We start from the raw sequence: 23,206 nt of genomic DNA on the forward strand, positions 1-23,206 counted from the left end.
CATTAGCCAACTCAGCAAACAACTGAATCAGATCAGTTTGATGACTCCAATACTAGCAATAAAGTGCGACCATTGTCTCTGTTGGGACGCCGGCACCCTTACGGCGCAGCCGAAAAATAAAACATCCGGCGATCCTAACCATGGATCCATGTGTGAGGAACGAATCAAGGTGAAATAAAGGTTTCAAAATTACCGAATCTTTATTTTGAGTAGACAGAGACGCCTCGGCAACGAGTAATCTGATCTACTATCGAACAAGCCGCAATCTATCATGACTCCGGCCTCTACGTAATCCACCCAATTGAAAATGAACAGAAGGAATCCCCAAAATTGTTTTGGAGAAGACTTTGCTTTGACGACTGCTAGACCCACCAAGCAAAGAAAAACGAGATTTTATATCTATTTTTAGGGTTTCTATAAATTAAATAAATATAACAATGTTTTTAAACCGAAAATTATAATTACATTAATTATAATAATGATTTCGGTAAACTATATATTTATTTGAATTTATATATGAACCATATTCATGTTCTCATTATGCGTACAACAACCTTGTACATATAATGTATTCAATATTTGATTACCCTATTAAATTAATTCTATGATTAATTTAATTCAAGCGACAACCAAACACAATACCAACTATGTTTTATTCTGTTCATTTCAACTATAGGGTGTGACCCTGTAGGTTCTTGTAACGTTAGCAGTAATACTAAAACGATTCCAATGTTACAAACAATGAGTGGCACCTAGCAATGCATCATTGCTACCTAAGTCACAAGAAATCATGATTCGACATAACCTTTTTAAGATTAACCTTTCATGCAATAATCCTTAAGTCATTTATCTCTGGATTGGACACAAGTCATGGAATAGTCACACTTGCATAGTCCATTTCATGTTCCTTGATATCTTAAGTAGGCTATGATATACAAATAAGTATGACATCTCATATCAGCTTATTTGAGCATGGCCATACATTTCTAGTCTCACTCAATCAAGTGGCCTAAGATATTACTCCCATTATGTAGGAGGGACTTATCCTATATCGATCAACCATATCCCTCTACACAGATCGTGGTATATCCAACATCAGCCTTTATAGGACAACCAGTTACGGTGTACGTTTGACTGTATCAAAATATACAACTCACGATGTTGGGATTATGGTGATCTCAAGTCTGAGGATCATATACATATTAATCACTATGAGTAATGTTGTGACAATTACACAATAATCCAAGAAACATACTCATAACGGGTCAATCCAATATGTTGTTCTCTAACACACATATTCATGCATCGATTTTGACATTCCATATCAATGACAACTCTTTATCATCAATCAACTACATGTTAGTCTTAATGCATTATTGTTGTCCTAGCCAACAATAATACTTGACTAAGGACCTTTTAAGAATAATCATATTATTCTCAGGACATTATTATAAAATAGTTTATTTATACACACAGAAAAGAAACTGAAATAATAATGGTAACGCCTTATATTAATAAACATGATAAATCAAGTATGTTATTACAACCATCTCATGATTGATCTTTGGGCATACTCTAACAGTCTCCACGTCTTCATCGTCTTCAAGTTCCATCTAGTGAATTTTATCGGATCTGTCTGAATTGAAAATTTTTAGAATAGTCTTAAAATCCTCCTCCCACAACGTCTAACCATTTTTGACTGATCATTTCTTTCATATCATCAACCGAGATATTTTTATTAAACCTCATTACTATTTGTTGGTGACATTCAAATATACATTCAACTGTTGTTGTCAAAATTACTCCATCGAAATAAACACATATGAAAAATTGATTATCCATCTTCAATAATAAATCTATAAAAAAATAATTAAATTTTTAAATATTTTATTTCAAAAAAAATATACTGAAAAAAATCATATATATACTAACCTTGAATTCTTCTTTGTTTTCTCTCCTTTTACAACCAAATTTGTTTCCCTTCTACTCTTATCCTTTTGAAAACGTTAAGAAAACACTGCTTTTAAATAGGCTTAGATCCATTGCCGCTTCTCTCTCACCCTCCACTCCCGCCAATGTCAACTCTCTCTTACCTTCAACAACTAGACCATATTTTTGCGCCATAAAATATTGGTGCCGCCCATCTCTCCCGGCTCCACACTTAAAAAATAATTTTTTTAAGAACACATCATTTTGTAGTGATATTTTAATGATTGTGTCAGGAAAAAATTGGGTGTCGCCCATCTCCCTTCCTCCACCCCTTGGTATTGTTTCAAACATTCCATTTTCGTAAATAATGGTATTGACATATCATTTAAGTATTTAATTTTTTTTGTATTATGTAGGTAAAAAAGTAGATATTTAAATATTAAATAAAATTTTTAAAAATTTAATCTAAAATAATGTGAAAAGCGAAATATAACTCTAAAATAGATTTAAGAATTAAAATATTTAAAAACAAATCAGAAAATGTATTTTTTTTTTAAAAAGAGATTAAATATTATAAAAAACTTTTAAAAAATAAAATTTTAAAGTTATAAACATGGTTTTTTTACCTATTTAATATAAAAATAAAATAAAATCTAAAATAGGTTTCCCCTCAAATTTTTTACAACAATGGTATGCCCAAGTTGGAGGAAGGTGGTGGATAGGCAGCACCACCTCCTTTTTTTGACACATGTCAGTCAACGTTTAACAAAAAAATAATATTATATAGGTGAAGGCTAGTTGATAGGCAGCACCACTCATGGTATATTCAACTAGGTTAAATACGGGTCTAGCACATATATACGTATATTTAGTAGTGCATATGGCATAGGCAGCACTAGTCGTGCCCATGCCATAGGTGACACTACTAGTGCCCTTCCCATAGGCGGCACCAATGATGCATTTCACGTAGGTGGCACCAATTGGCCTATTTAACGGATCCTCCGTAAGAAAATTTGAAGTAAATTTTAAAGATTCAAGAGTAGCAAAAGATTTTTTTTTTGTAGAAGAAGAGTAAATAGAGAAGAAAAAAGTTCACAAAAGGGTAATAGATATAAAATTAATTTTTTTTACAATAATATTTTTGCTGTTCGAAATTGTATTGAGAATTTTTATTTCTTTTTTAACAGATTTAGTATTGAAGATGGATAATCAATTTTTCGTATACGTTTATTTCAATGAAGTAATTTTGACAACAACAATTGGATATATATTTGAATATTGCCAAAAAATAGTAATGAGATTTAATAAAAATGTCTCGGTTGATGATATGAAAGAAATGATCAATGCAAAAATTGTTAGACATTGTAGGTGAAAGATTTCAAAATATTTCTACAAGTTTCCAGTTTCGAAAAATCCCATCAAATTTACTGAGATGGAACTTGTAGATCATGAAGACGTAGAGACAATAGTCGCTCTTTATTGTGGGAATCGGAGCGACCAAAATGCTTTGATTCAATTATTTGCTAAGGTAGCTGATGTGGAGCCAGTTGAAAATCCCATTTCATTAGGTGAAGAACATGGAGCTCAAGAGCCGTGTATGGTGGTTCTGATATCGTACGTTGATAGTCAATTGATTGTATGCGGGATCAACATTGATCTTAATGCTGCACCCGAGACTAATGTGGTTGGTGATGATGGATACGATAGTAGTGACCCTTCTGATCATGAGGTCGATAGTGATAGTGTTCTCGATGTGGACAAGGTCCTAGATCATATTAACGACGAAGGCGCGAATGATGATGGAAATGTTAATGTGTCTTTAGTCGAGAACCATATTCAACATATTGTGATACGCAATAGTCTTGGGGCACACATGTAACACATGGAGCCAGATGCGACTCATGCAACCGAGTTTCTAGAGTACCCTGATATGCTACTTGCTCACCAGTTGGCTATAGATTTCGAACCTGAGGAGTTATTCGTGGGTCAGAAATTAAAAAGTAAGGAAGAATGCATATTTTTCATTAAGCAATATAACATGAATGTGTCGGTAGACTACAAAGTTGTTGTGTCTAAACCAACATTATATATTGGAGAGTGTTGGAGGTCGACAGAAGGCTGCAATTGGCGGGTATGAGCTGTATTTTTCCAGAAGTTACATATGTGGGAGATAAGAAAATTTGTTGGGCCTCACACATGCACTTTAACATGTATGACAGAAGATTACCGAAAACTTAATTCTAAAACTATCTGCATATGCATCATGCTAATGATGAATGATATGCCGACCATTAAAGTTTCGGTACTGATTGTCGAAATGCAAGTATGATTTTAATATCGAGTATCATACCGAAAAGTATGGATAGCTAAATATATAGCAATGGAGCAGTTGTACGGAGATTGGGATGCATCGTACAATGAGCTACAGGGATAGATAGCCGCTATGTAGGAGTACGTACCAGGGACTGTAATTGATTTGGAGACACGGCCTTATTACGGTCCCAATGACCAACTACAATCGAGAAAAAGAAATTTCCACTGGATGTTCTGGATGTTTGATCCATGCATGTGAGCATTTCCCCACTGTAAGTCATTTGTGTAAGTAGATGGAGATCCTACTTATTATGGTTGCGTAAGACAGGAACAAGAACGTGATCCTGATAGCGTTTGCATTGTGGACAAGAAGAATATGAAATCATGGGAATTCTTCCTCACGAACCTACGAAGGTATGTTGTTAGTGACGATAATATTTGTATCATCTCCGATAGAGGAAAGGTAATAATTGCTGCCATTAGGAGTTCTGGTGTACCATGAAAATCTATTTACTGTATCCATCACATCGCGAGTAGCTTCCACCGAGAGTATAAGAATCCAGACTAGCGAAGACAAATTGTGAAAATGGGTAAAGGATGACCTTATCTTTTCAATATATGTGTTAATGTTTTAATTCGAGATTGTAACTTATCTTTTCTTAATATATACACAATGTATGAGCTAGAGTCACCTTTTCCAGCAAATGATGACCAGACTTGAGAGTGACAGGAAAGGTAAACCGAATATACCTTTCCGACAATGATTAGGTGCCATGGAGCCGTGGAAATAGAATTAAAGTTTTGACGACGAGTTTTGATATGGTTATATGACCACCAACCTATTAGGGGCGGTTAACTCCATGTTGAGGAAAACATAACATCTTTCGATTTCATTTGTATTCTCGACTACGTTCTACAGGTTGGCTACATTGATGCCAAAAATAGGGAAACAACAAGTCAACCAGATAGAGGTGGGACACGTGTTTGTCGAAGATGTTAGGGATGCAATGGTTGTGAACCATCGAAGGGCGAGGTTGATGAATGTAGAAATTTATTCACAAAATTTTGAAACATTTCAAGTTACGGAGACCATCGATCGTCGACCCAGTATATCACATAGGTCCTACGGAGTTGATCTCTGAAACAAATGGTGTGATTGCAAGAGGTTAGACATGTCATTATCCCTATGCGCATGTCGTGGCAGCCTATGCTCACGTCTCGCTCAATACCGAATAGTTTATCAATGATGTGTACACTCTCGAGCACACGTTGCGTGTCTGGAAGAATGAGTTCCCCGTCCTCCTAACCTGTCTATATGAGAGGTGCCTCCAACGAGTTTGTCCTAAATAAAGAGTTGCGTAGGAATCTGAAAGATCATCCCCAATCAACCAGAATCCATAATGAAATAGATATTAGGGAGAAAATCAATGGGAAATTTTGTAGCGTATGTAGATTAGCTGGGCATAATCGAAGTAAATGCCCATAGAGAACTTACCATATTAGACAATCGTCGCGATCGAGTAGGAATTGAGCTAATGTACTCCAATGTATCTAATTTATATTACAAAGTTTGTTCCAATGAATCTAATTTAAATTACAAAGTTGGTTCCAAGTTTGTTAAAATGAATCTAATTTAAATTACATAGTTGGTTCCAAGTTTGGTGCAATGAATCTAATTTCTGCATGTATGTTTTGCCTGTATGTAAGTCGATAATTTATATGTTCCAAGTTTGTTCCAACACATGTCATTTAAAATTATAAAGTTTGTATTTTTGCATTTATATTTTACTACAATTAAATAAATACAAACTTGACTATTGAAATTACAAAAACCCCCAAAATTGATGGTTTGATGGTGTGGTCCTAGGGGTAAATTTTTGTTATGGGCAGCGTTCACGTTGTGGGTGCTTGTGGCGATCAACGCTCTCCTCACCCAAACTTGAAGGTGTGCTAAACATAGTAGAAAAATTATATGCCCCAAATGTTTACTTGGGAGGAGTGGAGTACTGCAGTGGTAATAAGCTGAAGATATCAAACGTCGTCGTTGATCTCAAATCAAGTATACCAGAATTGGATCCAGGAGATTCTAAATGATATTTGTGGGCTGATGAGCCTAGGAAATAGTTATCGACCCCCAAGTCTAGATGATAACTATCCCCAAACTGTGTATAAGACCACTTGGGGTTGGGTGTAGGCTCGGGTTCAGGCGAGGGCTTTGGCTCGAGTGAAGGAGACGTATGTAAAAGAGGATGGGCGGATTGCCTAAGTTGGCGCATGTGCAGGGGGACTACAATCGATTGCCCACCAAATAAATACAGTTTCCCCATATCGAAGTACCACTATATGTACTCTAACGATTGACAAATTGAGAGAAAGATCTATTTGAGGTCTCCAACCCATCTAGTTGTCCTACATTGCAATATATTATTGATGCACTACCACCCAATTATTTCCTTATTTTCCTTTCTTGTTAATTTCATGGATCTTCCCCAATTGCGTTGGTGGTGTTAGGATATATTGTATGCAACTGAATTGTCGGAGTACTCGATCCCCGTTATACCACTCCAATGTCTAAAAATTGATAATAATGCACCACAGGTGTGAGTGGATGTGGGCAAACGAGAGAATAACAACCGTAATTTCTGGGAAGGAATAGGGCATCCAAATGAACCGCATAATTAACAATATGGTTAAATTCTAACACGGTTCGAGTAAGATATATAAAGTAATTTCATGTCACGAATATTGGAATAGCTTACCCCTTTCCCGATACATTTTTCAATCATCAGACGGTATATCGGAACCGTGTATGACCTCCCGGTATCCTGATTGGTACTCCATATTTGAAAACAAATAACTTGTTAGAATAATATCATTAGAAAAAATGTCAAATAATTACTATAATGAGTAAATTTTGTCACCTATTCACGAGTGAAAATACATATGCTTGGTGACTAACTGATGCCAAGAATGGAATCCAGTAAAGAGCTCAAGACTGCAGCAATATGAAGCATTCACCTATGTCCACGGTAAAAGGCTTTGTCTTTCGAAAAAGCTCACGATACAACATAGCTAGTACTGCAGAACCCCAACTATACGAACGTACATTATGCAAATCAGTTAACAGGGGTAAGCACATCAAATAGACATTGTTGTTGTTGCATCCAACAAGAGTATACCCCTTATAATGTGCATAATGTACGCTTGAGCAGCGCACATCACCTCCCGCTCAGTGGCATTAATCGGTAAATGTTTGAAATTGGCCTTCAACCATGAAAACCTTAAACCCGTAAATTTTGACTCAACATCACCGAGAGAGACTCCAAGTAGGTTATAATAAAGGGCGACCGACTCAGAGATCGTTTTTATGCCTATTACTGCACTCTCATCGATTGGGAGCCCGAGTTGTAGTGCAACATCCTCTAAAGTGATGGAACACTCCCCACATGACAAATGAAAAGTGTGGGTCTTCGGGGGCCATCGCTCGACCAAAGCAGATATTAAGTCGTATCGAAATCAAACGTCTGGATCAATGTCACTGATCCGGATTCGGTTGATTGCAAGTATGGCATTATTCATTCATCCGGAGGATATCTTAAGCCATTCATACGACCCTCAATACGCGGTACGGGCTCTGACACTATTAAATTATAGAAATATTTAATATAACTTAATTTAATTTCGTAAATGATATGAAACTTTTTATAAGGGAACTCATGAGTAACAAATAACAATTTTATTACCATTTTATTAACCATGTTTGATATGTGATCATTATCGTTAATCAAAGAACTCATTTGGTTATCTGCAATTTTAAAACAAAGAGTTCAATTAGTTTGTTGCAAAAACACATTTCGATATTTAATTTGTATTTGGACATTTTTATGCCACTAATAAAAAATATTATTAAAATATAGAAATGTAATACCCTAACACGGAATTGCGAATAGCACATTTCGATAATTAATTTCTAAGGTAGTCCATTTTAAATAATTATCAAAATACCTAAATTTAATACAATAGTTATTACAATAAATACAATACAAAAATTTCATTACAAAAATACTAAACAGTTTTGCCCACATCACATTTTTTGCTATACTATTGCAGTATATAAAAAACTTATTTATATTGGTTCAGTAATTAACAAAATAAAAATATCTTATAAATTCCAACTCAATGGTCTTATCTTTTACCTACATAAACAACAAAAAAATTATGTTAAAATAATGGAAACTATCAAAATAAAATAAACCTAATTGGACTATATGTTGTTATGTGCATCTAATAATAAACAAAAAAAATGCTCATTAAAAAATATAACAGAAACATCTCATCAATTCCAATTCAATGGTCTCATTTTTTACCTATATAAAAAAATAAAAAAAATTATGTTAAAACAATATAAATTATCTCAACAAAATAAACCTAATGGGACTAATGTTGTTATTTGAATCTAATAAAAAACATAAAAAAACATAAGAAGTAAAAAATCAAACATAAACATATGTGCACACTTTCTAAAATAAATCAAACAACCTTCATTTCTTACCGAAATAATACCTTACAAAAAAAATCAGAATATGAATTATAACATTTCTAAAATAAACAAAAAAAAAACAGAAAAATAACATTTATAACCTATGAAAAACCCTAAACTAAACAAAAAAAATGTATAAATACTAAAAAATATCTCCTTTTTTTAACCCTCTACAAAATTCCCTTTACAACATGTTTGGTTGGGGGAATAGGAATGCATTCCCCCAATTCAGTGGGCCCACCACCAAACCAACGTTTGGTTGCCTGTAAAAGGATTACAGCCTGATTCCATTCAGGCCTTATTACAACTAAAGGTTGTAATAGCCATTTATTGCCCACATAACTGAATAGCTATTCTTTAGGCTCTCTTTTTCCCATTTTCCAAAATTTGCCCTCCTTCATCTTCTCCTTCATCTGCCGTCAAACTCTCTACACAATTTCTGCCCTCAAACTCTCCTCCCATATTTCAGATATTCTCCTTCATCTTCTCCCACAGATCTGTAACTTTCTCTCCTTCTGTTCCCATATTTCAGGTAATGGCGTTTTTTCCTTATTTGATTTTTCCTTCTTTTAACGTTTCTCCTCTGTGCTTTTTGATCATGTTCTTCTTCTTTTTTTAATTGATTGTTTGCTTAATTAGCATTTCTATTCCCTCTCCTCTCCACCGAATGCTGATTCGTTGTTTAAGAAAATCAATTTTACCCCCATCAATTTCTCGCCTAAAAAATGCTCAGACTCAGCCTCACCGACAGCCACTCCCTTCCTTCCTTCAACTCCGGTGAGGGAAAAACAGGCAGGTAGCCAAGCAAGCATATGAATATTTGAGTGATGTTGCGTCTTCCTTCCCACAATCAACGCTTCCATCTCCTCCTTCGCAATCTCTCCTCTTTTGCCTCCCAAACTACTATTTTCGTGACCTCCAAACAATTCCTCAAAAACCATCCCCAAAAACCATTCTTTCTTCCCTCTAAACAATCCCTCTAAATGCTTCCTTCCCTCTCTTTCTTCCAAACTCATCCCCAAAAACCATTCTTTCTCGCTTAAGATTAATGGGTTTTCTTCTCTTCCTTCTCCCAGTGTTTCTTCTCCCTCTCCAAGAAATTTTTTATTTTCTGCAAATACAGGAAAAAGGTTGTTGCTTGATTGTTTATTTAGTTCCTTCTCTATTTATGCTAATTTTGTTATATAAGGAGTTGTTTTCTATTTTCTGGTATTATCTGATTGACTCTGTCATTGATTTTAGTATTTGGTTGGTTGTCTTATTTTATAATGTTTGATTTTGGAATTTTAATAAACTTTTGTTAGCACTCGATGAGAAGGATAATAAAAATATATCTGTTTGAGAATGTATCATTGTTTTGCATTGAATTCAAGATGATCTCTTTTTGTGCAAAGGTGAAAAGAATATCTTTGATGATGATCTGCTGAGATCAGACTAGGCTGAGTCATTGTTAAATGAATGCGTTAATTGAGCATGGTGATTATAACTATTTGAGAGCTGATATTGTATGTAATCAATGTGATGATTGTGAACCTTAAACAGTTAGCAAATGATTATGATCTGTGCTAATGGATGCTCTATGATTGATCAAAGAATGGTAAGTTATCTGTCTATTCTTAATGTTTCTTTCTTTTGTGCGTGTATGTGTGCGTTCTTGTTCATATGTGTAATGTTCCTTACCAATCTTATAGGTGAGACGTGCAGTGCATGTGAGGAAATAAAGGTAGCAAAAGATTATGAAAATTGAAATTTTGATACAATACATATTATTCATGGAAAAAAATAAATGTAGCAGATAGTTCTTTTATTGTTATAGCTGAGTGATGGAGAGAGAGTGGAGTAGCATAACCAATAGATATCTGGTTCCTTGGTTTTAATTTAATAGCAAGCTGCTTCTGCCAACATGTTGATGCGGTTTATTGCAATGATCCAACTGCAGTTAATTATTTGTTTGTTTAGGCCAATCTACTCTTGGTTTTGTACCATTATCATATTGATATATGTGATGGAGAAAACGTCATTGCTTACCAATGATATATTTTCTCAAATGTTGTTTTGGCCTTGAGTGACAGTCTGGTAATAATATTATCCTGTCTAAATAAAACAGTTACTTAAGATTTGCATTTCAACTTGAGGTATTATTCAAGTAAGGTAAATGAAAAGGTCATACTTTGTTAACATTTCATTTTTGACTCATATACCATGGTAGTCTCAAGTTCAACTCTGTTATAATTAATAATAACAAGAAGCATGTACAAATATGAATTCTCTCCTTTAAATGGATTCTGAATTCTTCAAACTCATGGTAATTTTGACATGGTTATGCCAAGGCATTTATGGAGTCAGAGTTACCAACTTTTAAAGAGAAAAACCCTCAGCTGGAGGTGGTTAATGAACTCATTCATGGGCAGCATCCACATTTGAAAGGCTTTTACAGTAAGTTACTCTTTCTTGGATGAGTTTCAGACATGATGCATTCACGTATGCGATGTTTTTAACGATGTCTCAAAACATGTATCTTGCCAATTTCTCAGAGAACAAAAACGAACGGGTGGTATGCGTGAAGAATATGACTCCTGAAGATATCCTTCTTTATGCAACCAGGCTAAGAAACGCATTGGGAAGAAAGGTGGTGAAATTGACGACAAGGCATGTAACTAAACACCCTAGTGTGCAAGGTACATGGACAACTGATGTGAAATTTTGAGACACAGTAGTACCAAGTTCTTCACAATTTTTCTGTATGTTTCTTTATTGTTCTATGTAGTAATGATGGCAACTTTGCTAAAACATTCACTCTTTGGAGGTGAATGAAATTGTTGTGTAATGAACAAAGGCGAATGATGTTGTAATAGATGATTGGACCCAAATATTTAATAATTTTAGAGCATCTGTACCTCTTCCAAACATCATAGCATTCAACCTTCTCAGGTTTTGAACTTCTAATAATTTGTCTAATGAAACAATATATGAACAAGAGAGGAAACTCTAGGCAAGCTAAAAATTTCCTCTTCAACTAACTCTTTAGGACTATTATTACATCTATCACTAAATTCAGGATCAAATTCAGGCCTATGATAGGTTCAAGATAACGTCTCAAGAACAATTGCCTGTTGCAACAGATGCTTAATAAATTATGACATATGCTTAATAACATATGGTTTATGACATATAAACTAATGAAATCATGTAACTTTGTTAATATATGAATATTATGTTTGGATGTCAAATATAATTCCCAAGTTATTTATTACTTCTAATATTTTGTTTTTTTATTGTAGAATAATTAAATTATTTGTTTCACTAATGATATTTTAACATATTAAATATGTATTGCAGTTTAAAAATAATAAAGTAGATTATATTTTTTTATAGTATTATATATTATGATTTTAGTAAATTCATATAATAATAATTATATTAAGAATTTTATTAAATTATATAAAATTTTATTAACTTATATTTAATAATAATGTTAAAATATGGTTAAATTATTTATTATTTTAATTAAATCATTGTTAATAATAACCTTATTAAAATTTAATAACAATAACAATAATCATCTACCTAAAAAAAATTTCTGTTAAGGGTATTCTAGTCATTTTAATTTTTTTCCTTATGCTATTACAACATCATTCTATTCAACCAAACACAAGAATACTATTACAACTTTATTTCATTCCATTCGACCAAACAATTGAATTACTATTACAGCTCCATTCCATTACAGCTCTATTCCATTGTAGTGAACCAAACTTACCCTTACTTCTTTTTTTAAAAACCCTAAACAGATTTCACAAACCCTTTTTTCAAAACCCCAAACTAACCCTAAACTAAGAACCCAAGGGGGCGTTTGGTTGGGGGAATAGGCATGCATTCCCCCTATTCCGCGAGCCCACAACCAAGCGGGCGTTTGGTTGGCTGTAATGTTATTACAACCCTAATCGGTTCCGCCCCTATTACCTCCATTACCCGTAATAGCCATTACGCCCACTCAGCGCCGATTAGGATTCCGCCCGCGTTTCATATTTTCCATTCCATTTTCTGCCCTCATCAAGCTTCCGATTCTCCCACGTTTCCCTTTCTTTTCCCTTCCATCAGTTCTTCTCGTTCATTTATTTTATTTTCTTCATGGATTATCTTTGTTTATTTCTCTTTTTCCACCCCTTGATCTACTTGTATTTTTGAAAATGAAATTAAAAAAAGTGGTAGTGTGCACGGAAATGGAACAGGGAGTTTTGGTAAAAGAAGGAACAAGACCCACACTCTCTGCGTTAGTTGTGGCTGCCGTAGCTTCCATATCTAGAAGAGCCGTTGCTCTGCCTGTGCTTTCTCTGCTGCTCGTAAGAGGACATGAAAGTGCCTCGTCCGCTTTTTCTTTGTTATCAAGATCATTTATTGTGTTTTTCGTTTTTGTTGTTAACTTTGTTCCTAAGTGTAATTTGCAACTAGATTTCTCGGATTGACTAGTGGGGTTTCTTTCTTTATGTGCTTATATATCAAAGCTAATATCTTTGACATGAATATCTATTTGGGTTTCACTTTGAATGCGTTTATTCAGATAAGAATTCAATTTCCTAAATATGGTGGGAAAAATGGTGTGATTGAAATTTTAAGATGTTTCTATATAAAACTATGGACTTGTAGTTCGAATCAATGTTTTTTCTTCCTGAACCATAGATTTGTTAGTTGTAATGTTACATGAAATGTGCTTATACCATTAGTAATACTTCAAGTACTTTGAATGAACATGCGTTTTGATGTGTTTATATGATACGATTGGATTGTAATTTGGTGTTGGTCCTTAAATCTAAGGGGAATTACTTTATTGTGGGATTCAGATAACTTGAGTGTGAAGGCAATCAGAAGAAAGACCACTGGAATCGGTAGGATCAGGTATCTATGCCATGTCCCTCGCAGGTTCAAGACTGGTTTCAGAGAAGGTAATGAGTTGTTAATTCTTTTTGCTGACGGGTTTATAATTTTAAGCTTCTTTTCATTCTTTTTTGTTCAAAGCATATCTTTGGAGTTTGTTTCTATTTTCAATTTCGGTGTTGGATCATGATCTAGGTACTGAAGCAGCACCGAGGAAGAAGGTTGCAGCAGCTTTTGCTTGAGGTATTACAAGGTTGTTTTGGATGAAGCCTTCTCTTTTTAGGAAAACTTTTACGAGAACATTACTCTCGAGGGGTGTCATTACATTGAATGCTTTAGCTGTTTTTAGTTTATGATTATGAAGTTGCATTAAATTTTAAACAAGGATGAATGCTTTAGTTTTTCTCTAGTTTATTTTTGAGGAGTTGCTTCAAATTTTGAACAAGGATGGACAAGGCTATTGTTGGTTGACACTTAGTTACTTGATACATTTTCTGGGGATGAAGTTAATATATGTTCTTGTTTTTGGTTATAAATGATGCCCTAATATTGCTTCAAGATAGTTTAAAATTTAAACTCGTTTGTGTTTCGCTTATTATTATCAACACTACTTCTAGTCGAATATTGTGGTCGGAGAAAACACTTCCATATATGCTGGTTTTTGAGGGTGGAAGCCTTAAGATACCAGTTTACTAGTATTCTCTTGTAGAATTTGGATTTACGCAGACACTGTACAAATGCATATTTGGTTTTTGAGGGTGGAAACCATAAGAGGGATAAAATACAAATGCATCTATACTTGTACTCAGATACGAGTGTTGGTTACGAGTATGTATGGATTTTTTAAAAGTTTTTTCATGTATTTGGAGGATCCTTAAAGGTCGTATCTTCTCTCTATTTGTCAAACATGAGTGTTAGACACAAGTACTTTAAGAAAAATAGGGAGTCTCAGCAACATAATTAATGCATAGCATTTGCAGAGTCCAGTTTATTAGTTTACCCACATGCGATACTCACCCAAATTCGTGTAACATAGGACCCGACTACTCCTAGTGAGCTTTTGGTTATGTAATTATGTGTCTGATATTTCTTTCCAATATTGTATTAGATTCTAAACTATTGTTTATTTTTCCATGTTATCTTGTTAGTCTGATTAGTTATGGTAGTCACGTTAGATGTCCCGGAATATGGTTTATTTAACCTTGAGAAATTACTAGAGAGGAGATTGTGGTGTCTGGCTCCGAACCAGGACTTGGTACATCATAGAGGAGCCGGTAACTGCCAAAACAAAAGGTAGTCACTGCCCTAGAATAGGTTGTGCTTGCTGCAATATGGTTTTCTTGTTTATTTTGATGACTTATCTGATCTTAACATGTGCTTAATGATACAAAAATACAATAGAGTCAAACTTGTCCTGAATCACTATAGTATAGATAAGCATGGAGAGATGCAAGTGTGTTTCTGAAGCTTGAAATGCTCAAGTTATGTGTTCTACCAGAATTGAAGAGCATATACTGGGATGTCCTACCCTTCCCATTTCTAAAACATTTTGGCGTATGGGGTGATTGCTCAAAATTGAAGAAACTTCCTCTCAATTCTGACAGTGCAAAAGGGAACCATATCACTATCGAAGGGAGAAAAGATTGGTGGGAAGAGGTAGAATGGGAGAATGAAACCACTCGAGACATTTTTTTACCCTCTTTAAGATTTTCTCCTTACTGAAATGCACAAAATCCTAAAGACTGCAGAGTGTTTGATGCTTGCGTCCTTTGACATTGTGAGTTGCTAGCCTTGTCTATCATTTTTTTTTTCAATTGGTTGCTTCCATATATGTTTATCTATCATTGCATTTGTCCTAAATTATATCAAATCTACTAGGCTTCGAAGTAATATATTTGTAATTTATTTAAACCTCTCTTTCGAGTCAACACCATTTGTAATTTCATAAACGAGATTGAGAATTTATAATTACGTGTTTTTATTTTATAAAAAATAATTTATTATCAATATATTAAATAATCAGCTCTTATTAAAAATCTAACAATAGTTTTCATCAAAATTAATTATTATAAACCTGCAATAATTAACTTCAAAATTTACGGTAACTCAAACCAACTCCGGCACGTATAGCTCAAATATGGATGTTTAAAATCTTTGAAATTTCAATTTTACTTTTATCAATATATTAGTAAATTCTAATGTGTTAAATGATGATAGTGTTGTTTTCGATGATATATAAAATACATATATAGTTTCATTTGGCAACATTGACGGTTTTTTACAATAAAAAAAAGGGGGCTATAGTGGTAAGTAATCTAGAGAAGAAATAGGTAGATATATGTCAATAAAATACCGTTTGTTATTTAACACACTATATTAATCAATGGGTATTTTTGAAAAAAAATTTATTAAATGTCAGTCATCAATTAATCAAATCCACAAAAACACATTCTTTTCTTTTTGGGTGATTAATAAAGAAATGAATTTCAAGTTGCTATAACATATGGATTATGACATATAAACTAAAGAAATTATGTAACCTTTTGTTAATATATGAATATTATGTTTATGCAAAATATAATTCTCAAGTTATTTATTACTTCTAATATTTTTTTAATTGTAATTATTTGTTTCACTAATGATATTTTAGAACATTAAATATGTATTACAGTTTAAAAATAATAAAGTAGATTATATATTATTTATATATTATTATATATTATGATTTTAGTAAATTCATATAAGAATAATTATATATTTTTTATTAAATTATATTTAATAATATTTATGTTAAAATATGATTAAGTTATTTATTCTTTATAATAATAATCTTATTAAAATTTAATAACAATTACAATAATCATCTACCTAAAAAAACTCTACTAAGGGTATTCTAGTTATTTTAGTTTTTTTCCTTATGCTATTACCACATCATTCCATTCAACCAAACATAAGAATACTATTACAGCGTGTTTGGTTCGCCGTATTACCCAATCCATTACGCCCCGATTACGCGCGTATTACATTACGCCCCTAATCCCCAAATTCCCGTGTTTTACAATCCTTTCCCAAATCGTTGTATTAGCCATTACGCCCGGCCTCCCTCCCCATCTCTCTGTTTTACCCTCCCTCCCTACCCGACCCTCTCCTCTTCCGTCCTAATCATTTTCTCCTCCCATTTCCCACTGATTCCGTTGATTAATCTGTCGTCATCGTTTCTTCTCGTCTCGGCATCAAATTTCCCTTCCCCATTTCCTCCCAACACTATCTGCTCCGCACACCAAAACCCTCTCTTTTTCTCTTCAATATATTCACAAAATTGGAAATTCTAGCTTAATCCATTGAAGAAAGAGTGAAGCGTTTTTCGGGTCATCACGTAGGATCCAATATCGGGTGAGTTTTAAATTCTGACCTAAATTAATCTGCCAATTCTGACCTAAATTAATCTGCCAATGTTTTTCCCAATTGTAAATAACCCCTCTGCATGCTTTTCTCTTTACTTTTTTAAGCCTAATCGTCACCTGTTTTAGTTCCTACAAGTTATTTATGTATTGGTTATGCTTTCCATGTATATAATATCAAATCATGAATCCTCTCTGGCTTTGGCATTAATTTGATGATGTTATGCAAGGGAAATCTTGTGTAAATTTCGAACTACTGACTCTGGGGTAGTATTGGGAACTCTATTAGACTACATCATGTGAAGCTGGTTGCGTTGTTGTTTTTAAGCCTTTTTGGTAGCAGTAGTTTCTGTTTTAGAAGGGAATGAGACCTTGGTTGTGTTAGCAAGGCATTGAGCGCCCATGTTCTAGTCGCCGCGTTGATAATTATGCTTGGGATAGTTCAATTTAGAGCTCTTAATGATTGATTTTGCTTGGAAGTATTGACTGTTGGATTGTTGGTACGGGGTTGTGACCGATTAATTTCTGTTGAAATTGCTATTTTATTTTATTCATTGTTGCTTATTTCATCCAGATTATTGTGTATATTGATCTTTGGTATGAGTTGGAGAAAGAATAAACAGGAAACTGTTTGCAGATTTTGCTTTTCTTTTTCTGTACAGTATAGGGGCTTGGTTTTTTCCGTATTCCATTTTTGTTATTTATGATCTCAAGTTTCATTATTTGTCCAACAAGCTGATGAATGAAGAGAGAAACACATTCTATGACTGCGAAGCTGACGTCTCTTTAGACGACATGGATGTTTCTGGTACGGATCCGCGAGGAGATCGAGACCAAGGGGGTTCCTTATCTTCAAACAAGAGAAAGAAGAAATCTGATGCTCGTGATAATGTGTTTTCTTCATTTAATGAGGCTGCCACTTTGTTCGGGGAGAAAATCCAGGCCGTTGGCGATCAAATCAGTAGGAGTTTTGCCTCCGAGGTGGTAGTTCAGCAGAAGTCAGAACAACATATGGAAGAGAGAGCTTCAAATTTATATTCAGCCTTATGGTCAATTGAAGGTTTAACCGACGATCAGCGGTATGATGCATTGAGTAAACTTCCCGACCATCCAACTCAAATGATCGTTTTCTTTAGTTTACCTTCAGTTGCCCGATTGGAATGGGTTAGGAGATTTCTTTCTTACCATTAAATATCAATGTTCAAACTTTTTGATGTTGTAAAACTATATAACATATGGATTTTAATGTACAATTTCATTTTCATCTAACCTTTTCTTAATATAAGTTAATTATGTTTATGCATAATATAATTCTCAAGTTATATATTGATTTTAGTAAATTCATATAAGAACATTTTATTATTAAGAATTTTATGAAATTATATATCACTATATAATTATATTTAATATTAATTATTTTAAATTGTATAAATTCATATAAGAAAATTTTTATTATCAAGAATTTTATGAAATTATATATTATTATTAAATTATATGTAATAATTATTATTTTAAATTATACAAATTCATAAACTATAATCATATTAGTTATAATAATTTTAAATTTTATTAAATCATATATTTAATTAAATCATACTTAATATTAATTATTTGAAATTTTCTTTTATAGATCATATATTATGATTTGAGTAAATTCATAGAAGAATTTTATTTATTAAGAATTTTATTAAATTATATATTTTAATTATAATATATTTAATAATAATTATGTTAATTTATATTTTACAGTATCATATATTATGATTTGAGTAAATTCATATAAGAATATTAATTTTTAAGAATTTTATTAAATTATATATTTTAATTATAATATATTTAATAATTATTATGTTTAAATATGATTAAATTATTTATTATTGATATTAATCTTATTAAAATTTAAATAACAATAACAATAATAATTTACCAAAACAAATTTATGCTAATTATTAAGAATTTTATTAAATTATATATTTTAATTAAAATATATTTAATAATAATTATGTTTAAATATGATTAAATTATTTATTATTGATAATAATAATCTTATTAAAATTTAAATAACAATAACAATAATCATTTACCAAAATAAATTTCTGCTAAGGGTATTCTAGTCATTTTAGTTTTTTCATTATGCTATTACACCTCTATTACACTCAACCAAACACAGGATTACTATTACGCTTCTATTTCATTCCATTCAACCAAACAATTGAATTACTATTACAACTCTATTCCATTACACCTCTATTCTATTTCAGCGAATCAAACGTGCCCCAAATGTTTTTCCTTTTCTCCTTTGCTTTTCCTATCCTTCTCTTGTTATATCTTCTCTACCATTCTTTTTTTTCCCTTCTCATTTTCTTCCCTATTCTGCTACTCTTCTCTCCTTTTTTTTTCCCGTTCTCTTCTTCTTCTTATCTATTTTGTTCTTTCTTTCACATTGGGGGACCATTATAAGGTCCCCAAAAACCCATTTTCACGAGACCCTTAAGGGTCTCGTCCTATCTCATAGACGCAGTAGAGCAGGGGGCTCATTATAAGGTCCCCAAAAACCCATTTTCACGAGACCCTTAAGGGTCTCGTCCTATCTCACAGACGTAGTAGAGCAGGGGGCTCATTCCATCCCATCACAGCAGATCTGTGCTGCCTATCAGGTAGGCACAATCACTACAGGTGCCACCTGTCAGGTAGGCTTGACCAGCTTTCTCAGGTTGTGTGGTGTGTATGAGTTATACATGTTGTATTTTTATTTTTTGGTGCCGTCTACAAGTTACCCTCCCCTTAAAAAATTATTATTATTTTTTAATAACAGAAACCTTACACTATCAAAAAAAAGGTGATGGTGCCGCCTATCCACCACCCTCCTTCAACTTGGACATACCATTGCCATAAATAATTTAAGGTAAACCTATTTTAGATATATTTTTTATATTAAATAGGTAAAAAAAAGCCTACAAACATATTTTTTAGAGATCATATTTTTAAACCAAAAAATATTATTAAGAAGTTCAAATTAAATAATGTTTTAAAAATAATATAAAATACCATCGCAAAAGCAAAATAAAAATATAAAACAGATTAAATAAATTTAAAATTTTAAAAATAGTTCTCAGCATCATATTTTTAGAACACATTAATACTTAAATATTAAAATTAAAATATTTATTTATATGTCTTTAAATTAAATGTAAGGTAATAACCTTCGAGTGTTCATCTACCTCAATAATAACTTAGAATAACTTAAGTTCAAATAAACTTTTATCCTAAAAAATGTCTTTAAACCACTAAAAATATTGTCACAAATTTTAAAACAAAAAACAAAATAATTAAAATAATTAACACATACAATCACAAAACCTAAGTAACAATGGTCTGATTCTGAAACAGTTTATAAGTAACAACAATGAAATTCCAAAGAGGAAATTAATAGGCTTAAATGCAGCAAAGAAACTATCACAGTGGTAAAACTACTACTTTTTACAAACTCGAGCAGCAATTATCATTACACATGAGGTCTCACAGTGGTACACATTATTATGGGCCACGTCTACCACTTTCATCCTATTTACATTGTTTCTAGTTTCCATTTTCCCTCCACCTCCTATATTTTCACGTATCCACTCCCAATGCTTTCTTGATGTCACCCTGCAACAGCAACCAAAGCAGCACAACACGAAATTAATGTCTCGCACACATGCACCGCAGTTGAGCATTTGACTCGGTTGGTGCATGGTCACCTTCGGGTTCAATTCCCCCTCCTCAAAAAATTAAAAAGAAACAAGGATAAAATGGTACCAGTAGGGTGTAGGGAATACCTCTATGGCCAGTGGTGTGGTGGTTGGGCTATAGCGAGAGAGGACGTTACCATCCTTATCAACTAAAAACTTAGTGAAGTTCCACTTTATCCTAGATCACAAGAAACCAGATTTCTTTGCTTTTAAGAACTTGAAGACAGGTTCGGTATTCGGCCCGTTGCAACGAACCTATATATATAAAATTTTTAGCAGCAAACAGTAACCAGTTAAAATGCAAAGTCCCCCTGGAATTGAAGATGCAATGAATGCAAACCAAATGCAGCTAGTTTATGTACATAGAAAACAAAGACTCAGCAAATGAGCTGACCTCCATTCCAGTCAACAACAATCACAAACATTCACAAGGAACATCAACATGTACAAAAAGTCTCAAATAAGTTCATATATTATTCATGAAGAAGCAGAGTTCTATCAATAGTTCCACCTATTTCTATCTTCTTATGGTAGCAGTCCCGACAGAGTTGTTAAATTAATCCGAAAAAGGCAAAATCCAATCAACAACTACAATCACAATTAACCCAATCAATGATCACATTCAATGAAAAAACATCTTGCGCTACTTCTAAGAAAAGAGATCCATTATCCAATGCTAAATATAACCCATTACCTTTTGAAAATAGGATATTCAGCCTTGTATCTTTTGCAAGCAAACTCTTCTGCCTCTTGGCTGGTACCTGGTTCTTGCTTCAAAAACTGATTGCAAGGAAATGCCAAGATCTCCAACCCTTCAATCAGAAAATAAAAAACATCAAGTCCTAACATATCTAGGGAAGAAAACCGAAAGCAAAACTATAATTCGACCATTTTTTTCTTATGATCAAATTGGCTAAACTGATAATTGAAAAGGTATTTGTTTACAGAGCTATGAGAAAAAGTACAAAGCCACTAGGGAAAAGAAAAAATAAATGTCGAGTAATAATAGAAGCCTCTATAGGGATGCTTGAATTTAAGAAAGGTCTTCCACAAGTACTAAACTAATAACAGAGTTCTGAATCATTGATCTACCGTCAAAGTTTCCATCATTGTGAATTAAATGTCATCTGGCTCCACAGGTCTGCACATGTAATTTCAGTTTAAAGTCCATTTTCAATGCAAATTTTTCCTCAAAAAGAAAACCCTAATCCCATTCCCTTTCTTCTTCCACAGTCCTGTTCCGGCTGCTAGTTCCTATTACAAACTACCCTCTACGATTTAAACCAAACTAGAACTCCACAATTGGGATTTTTAAGTAGATTTTGGCATAAAAATTAATTTGTTTCCTTATGTAATTTGTACCCTTTCTTAAAGGGTTAAAATAAAGTTACATTCGACATAATTTGAAGCGGCAACTTTTTGCAATAACGTCCAATTTTAGCTAAGGTTTGAACTTTCGAGTGTTAAGAAAAGATGAAGAGTTAGCTTTGAACTGGCTATGCAGACTGTGCAGTCATGGTTGCTGATTTCATAAGCTTTAAGCAACTAAAAAAAAAGAAATACACAGCTAAGCAAAGAGAAACCAACCTTTGTCCTTGTATTTGTTGTAAAGCTCAGTCAACTGGGTGTAATTTGAATCCGTAAACCCACTGTTTAAAATCATAAAGGTAAACAATTTAGAATCGGGAAAGAAAACAAAGACGACGAGTTCAAAGAAGAGAAGATATGAAAGGTAGAAAAGGACCATTTAGAAGCAACATTAACCACAAGGAGAACCTTTCCTTTGTACGTGCTAAGGTCCACGTCCTGGCCTTTGCTATTCTGCAACACAAACAACCAAACAAAAGCATAAAACCCAATCAAAAGAAAGAGGAATTATCAAAGAAATGTAACGGGTAGAGAAGAACCTTGACAGTGAATTCATGGATTGATTTCTGAGGAACTGATTCAGACGCACCCATCACGGTTTGAGATGGAAAGAAAAAGGTTTTTGAAGCTTTTGGATATTTAAATAAAGGGAAGGAGGAGATGGGGTAGTAAAGGTGGGTTCTGGCAGTGAAAAGGATAGCTATTTTTGGTAGTGATGACAAAATAAAAATGGTCGAGTTTGACAAGTAAAGTTAATTGTGGGTTTTTGCAGGCATTAGTTATAACTATTGAGGTTGATGATGATGCAAATTGAATTTTGGGAAAGGTGTGTTCACATTCATATAATCACGCAGAGTTTTCTTTGCCAAAGTCAAATTTAAAATCAATCACCAAATAATTTAAAGCATTTATAAGATAATTGAAAAACGCGTTTAAGCATCTAAAAAGTCTTAAAACTTGGTATTAGTAGGACTGATAGTACGTAAATAAAGTATAATTAAATGTTGAAAAACTGGAGTGCCGACTTTTTATGAAGCAGCCAGCCAGAA

At 33.2% G+C, this 23,206-nt stretch overlaps 1 protein-coding gene, 1 long non-coding RNA gene and 1 pseudogene across 9 annotated transcripts; 2 read left to right on the forward strand and 1 right to left on the reverse strand.

Annotated features, from left to right (window-relative positions):
- The first annotated feature begins 8,955 nt into the window (after positions 1-8,955).
- On the forward strand, positions 8,956-11,672 carry LOC107914464 (54S ribosomal protein L51, mitochondrial). Of its 7 annotated transcripts, none has more exons than XR_001688882.2 (5): positions 8,956-9,314; positions 10,325-10,379; positions 10,474-10,505; positions 11,113-11,218; positions 11,317-11,672. XR_001688882.2 is itself a non-coding variant. In XM_016843385.2 (4 exons), exons 2-4 carry the CDS (start codon positions 10,332-10,334, stop codon positions 11,487-11,489), a joined length of 327 nt encoding a protein of 108 aa, XP_016698874.1. In that variant the 5' UTR covers positions 8,956-9,314; positions 10,325-10,331; the 3' UTR covers positions 11,490-11,672. The 7 variants fall into 7 exon arrangements, 2 of the variants coding, with proteins under 2 accessions (XP_016698874.1, XP_040955769.1); XR_005917501.1 differs by having other exon boundaries at positions 8,981-9,314; positions 10,376-10,379; XM_016843385.2 differs by lacking the exon at positions 10,474-10,505.
- A 746-nt stretch (positions 11,673-12,418) lies between these two features.
- On the forward strand, positions 12,419-15,625 carry LOC107914457 (uncharacterized). Of its 2 annotated transcripts, XR_005917502.1 has the most exons (3): positions 12,522-13,725; positions 13,853-14,950; positions 15,156-15,625. It is a non-coding gene; the product is annotated as an uncharacterized lncRNA (long non-coding RNA). The 2 variants fall into 2 exon arrangements; XR_001688879.2 differs by having other exon boundaries at positions 12,419-13,725; positions 13,853-15,625.
- A 4,759-nt stretch (positions 15,626-20,384) lies between these two features.
- LOC107913002 (probable glutathione peroxidase 4) lies at positions 20,385-23,025 on the reverse strand (annotated as a pseudogene).
- Between the last annotated feature and the right edge of the window lie 181 nt (positions 23,026-23,206).

This window comes from Gossypium hirsutum, chromosome D08 (assembly GCF_007990345.1).
Source record: "Gossypium hirsutum isolate 1008001.06 chromosome D08, Gossypium_hirsutum_v2.1, whole genome shotgun sequence".
Classification (NCBI taxonomy): Eukaryota; Viridiplantae; Streptophyta; class Magnoliopsida; order Malvales; family Malvaceae; genus Gossypium; species Gossypium hirsutum.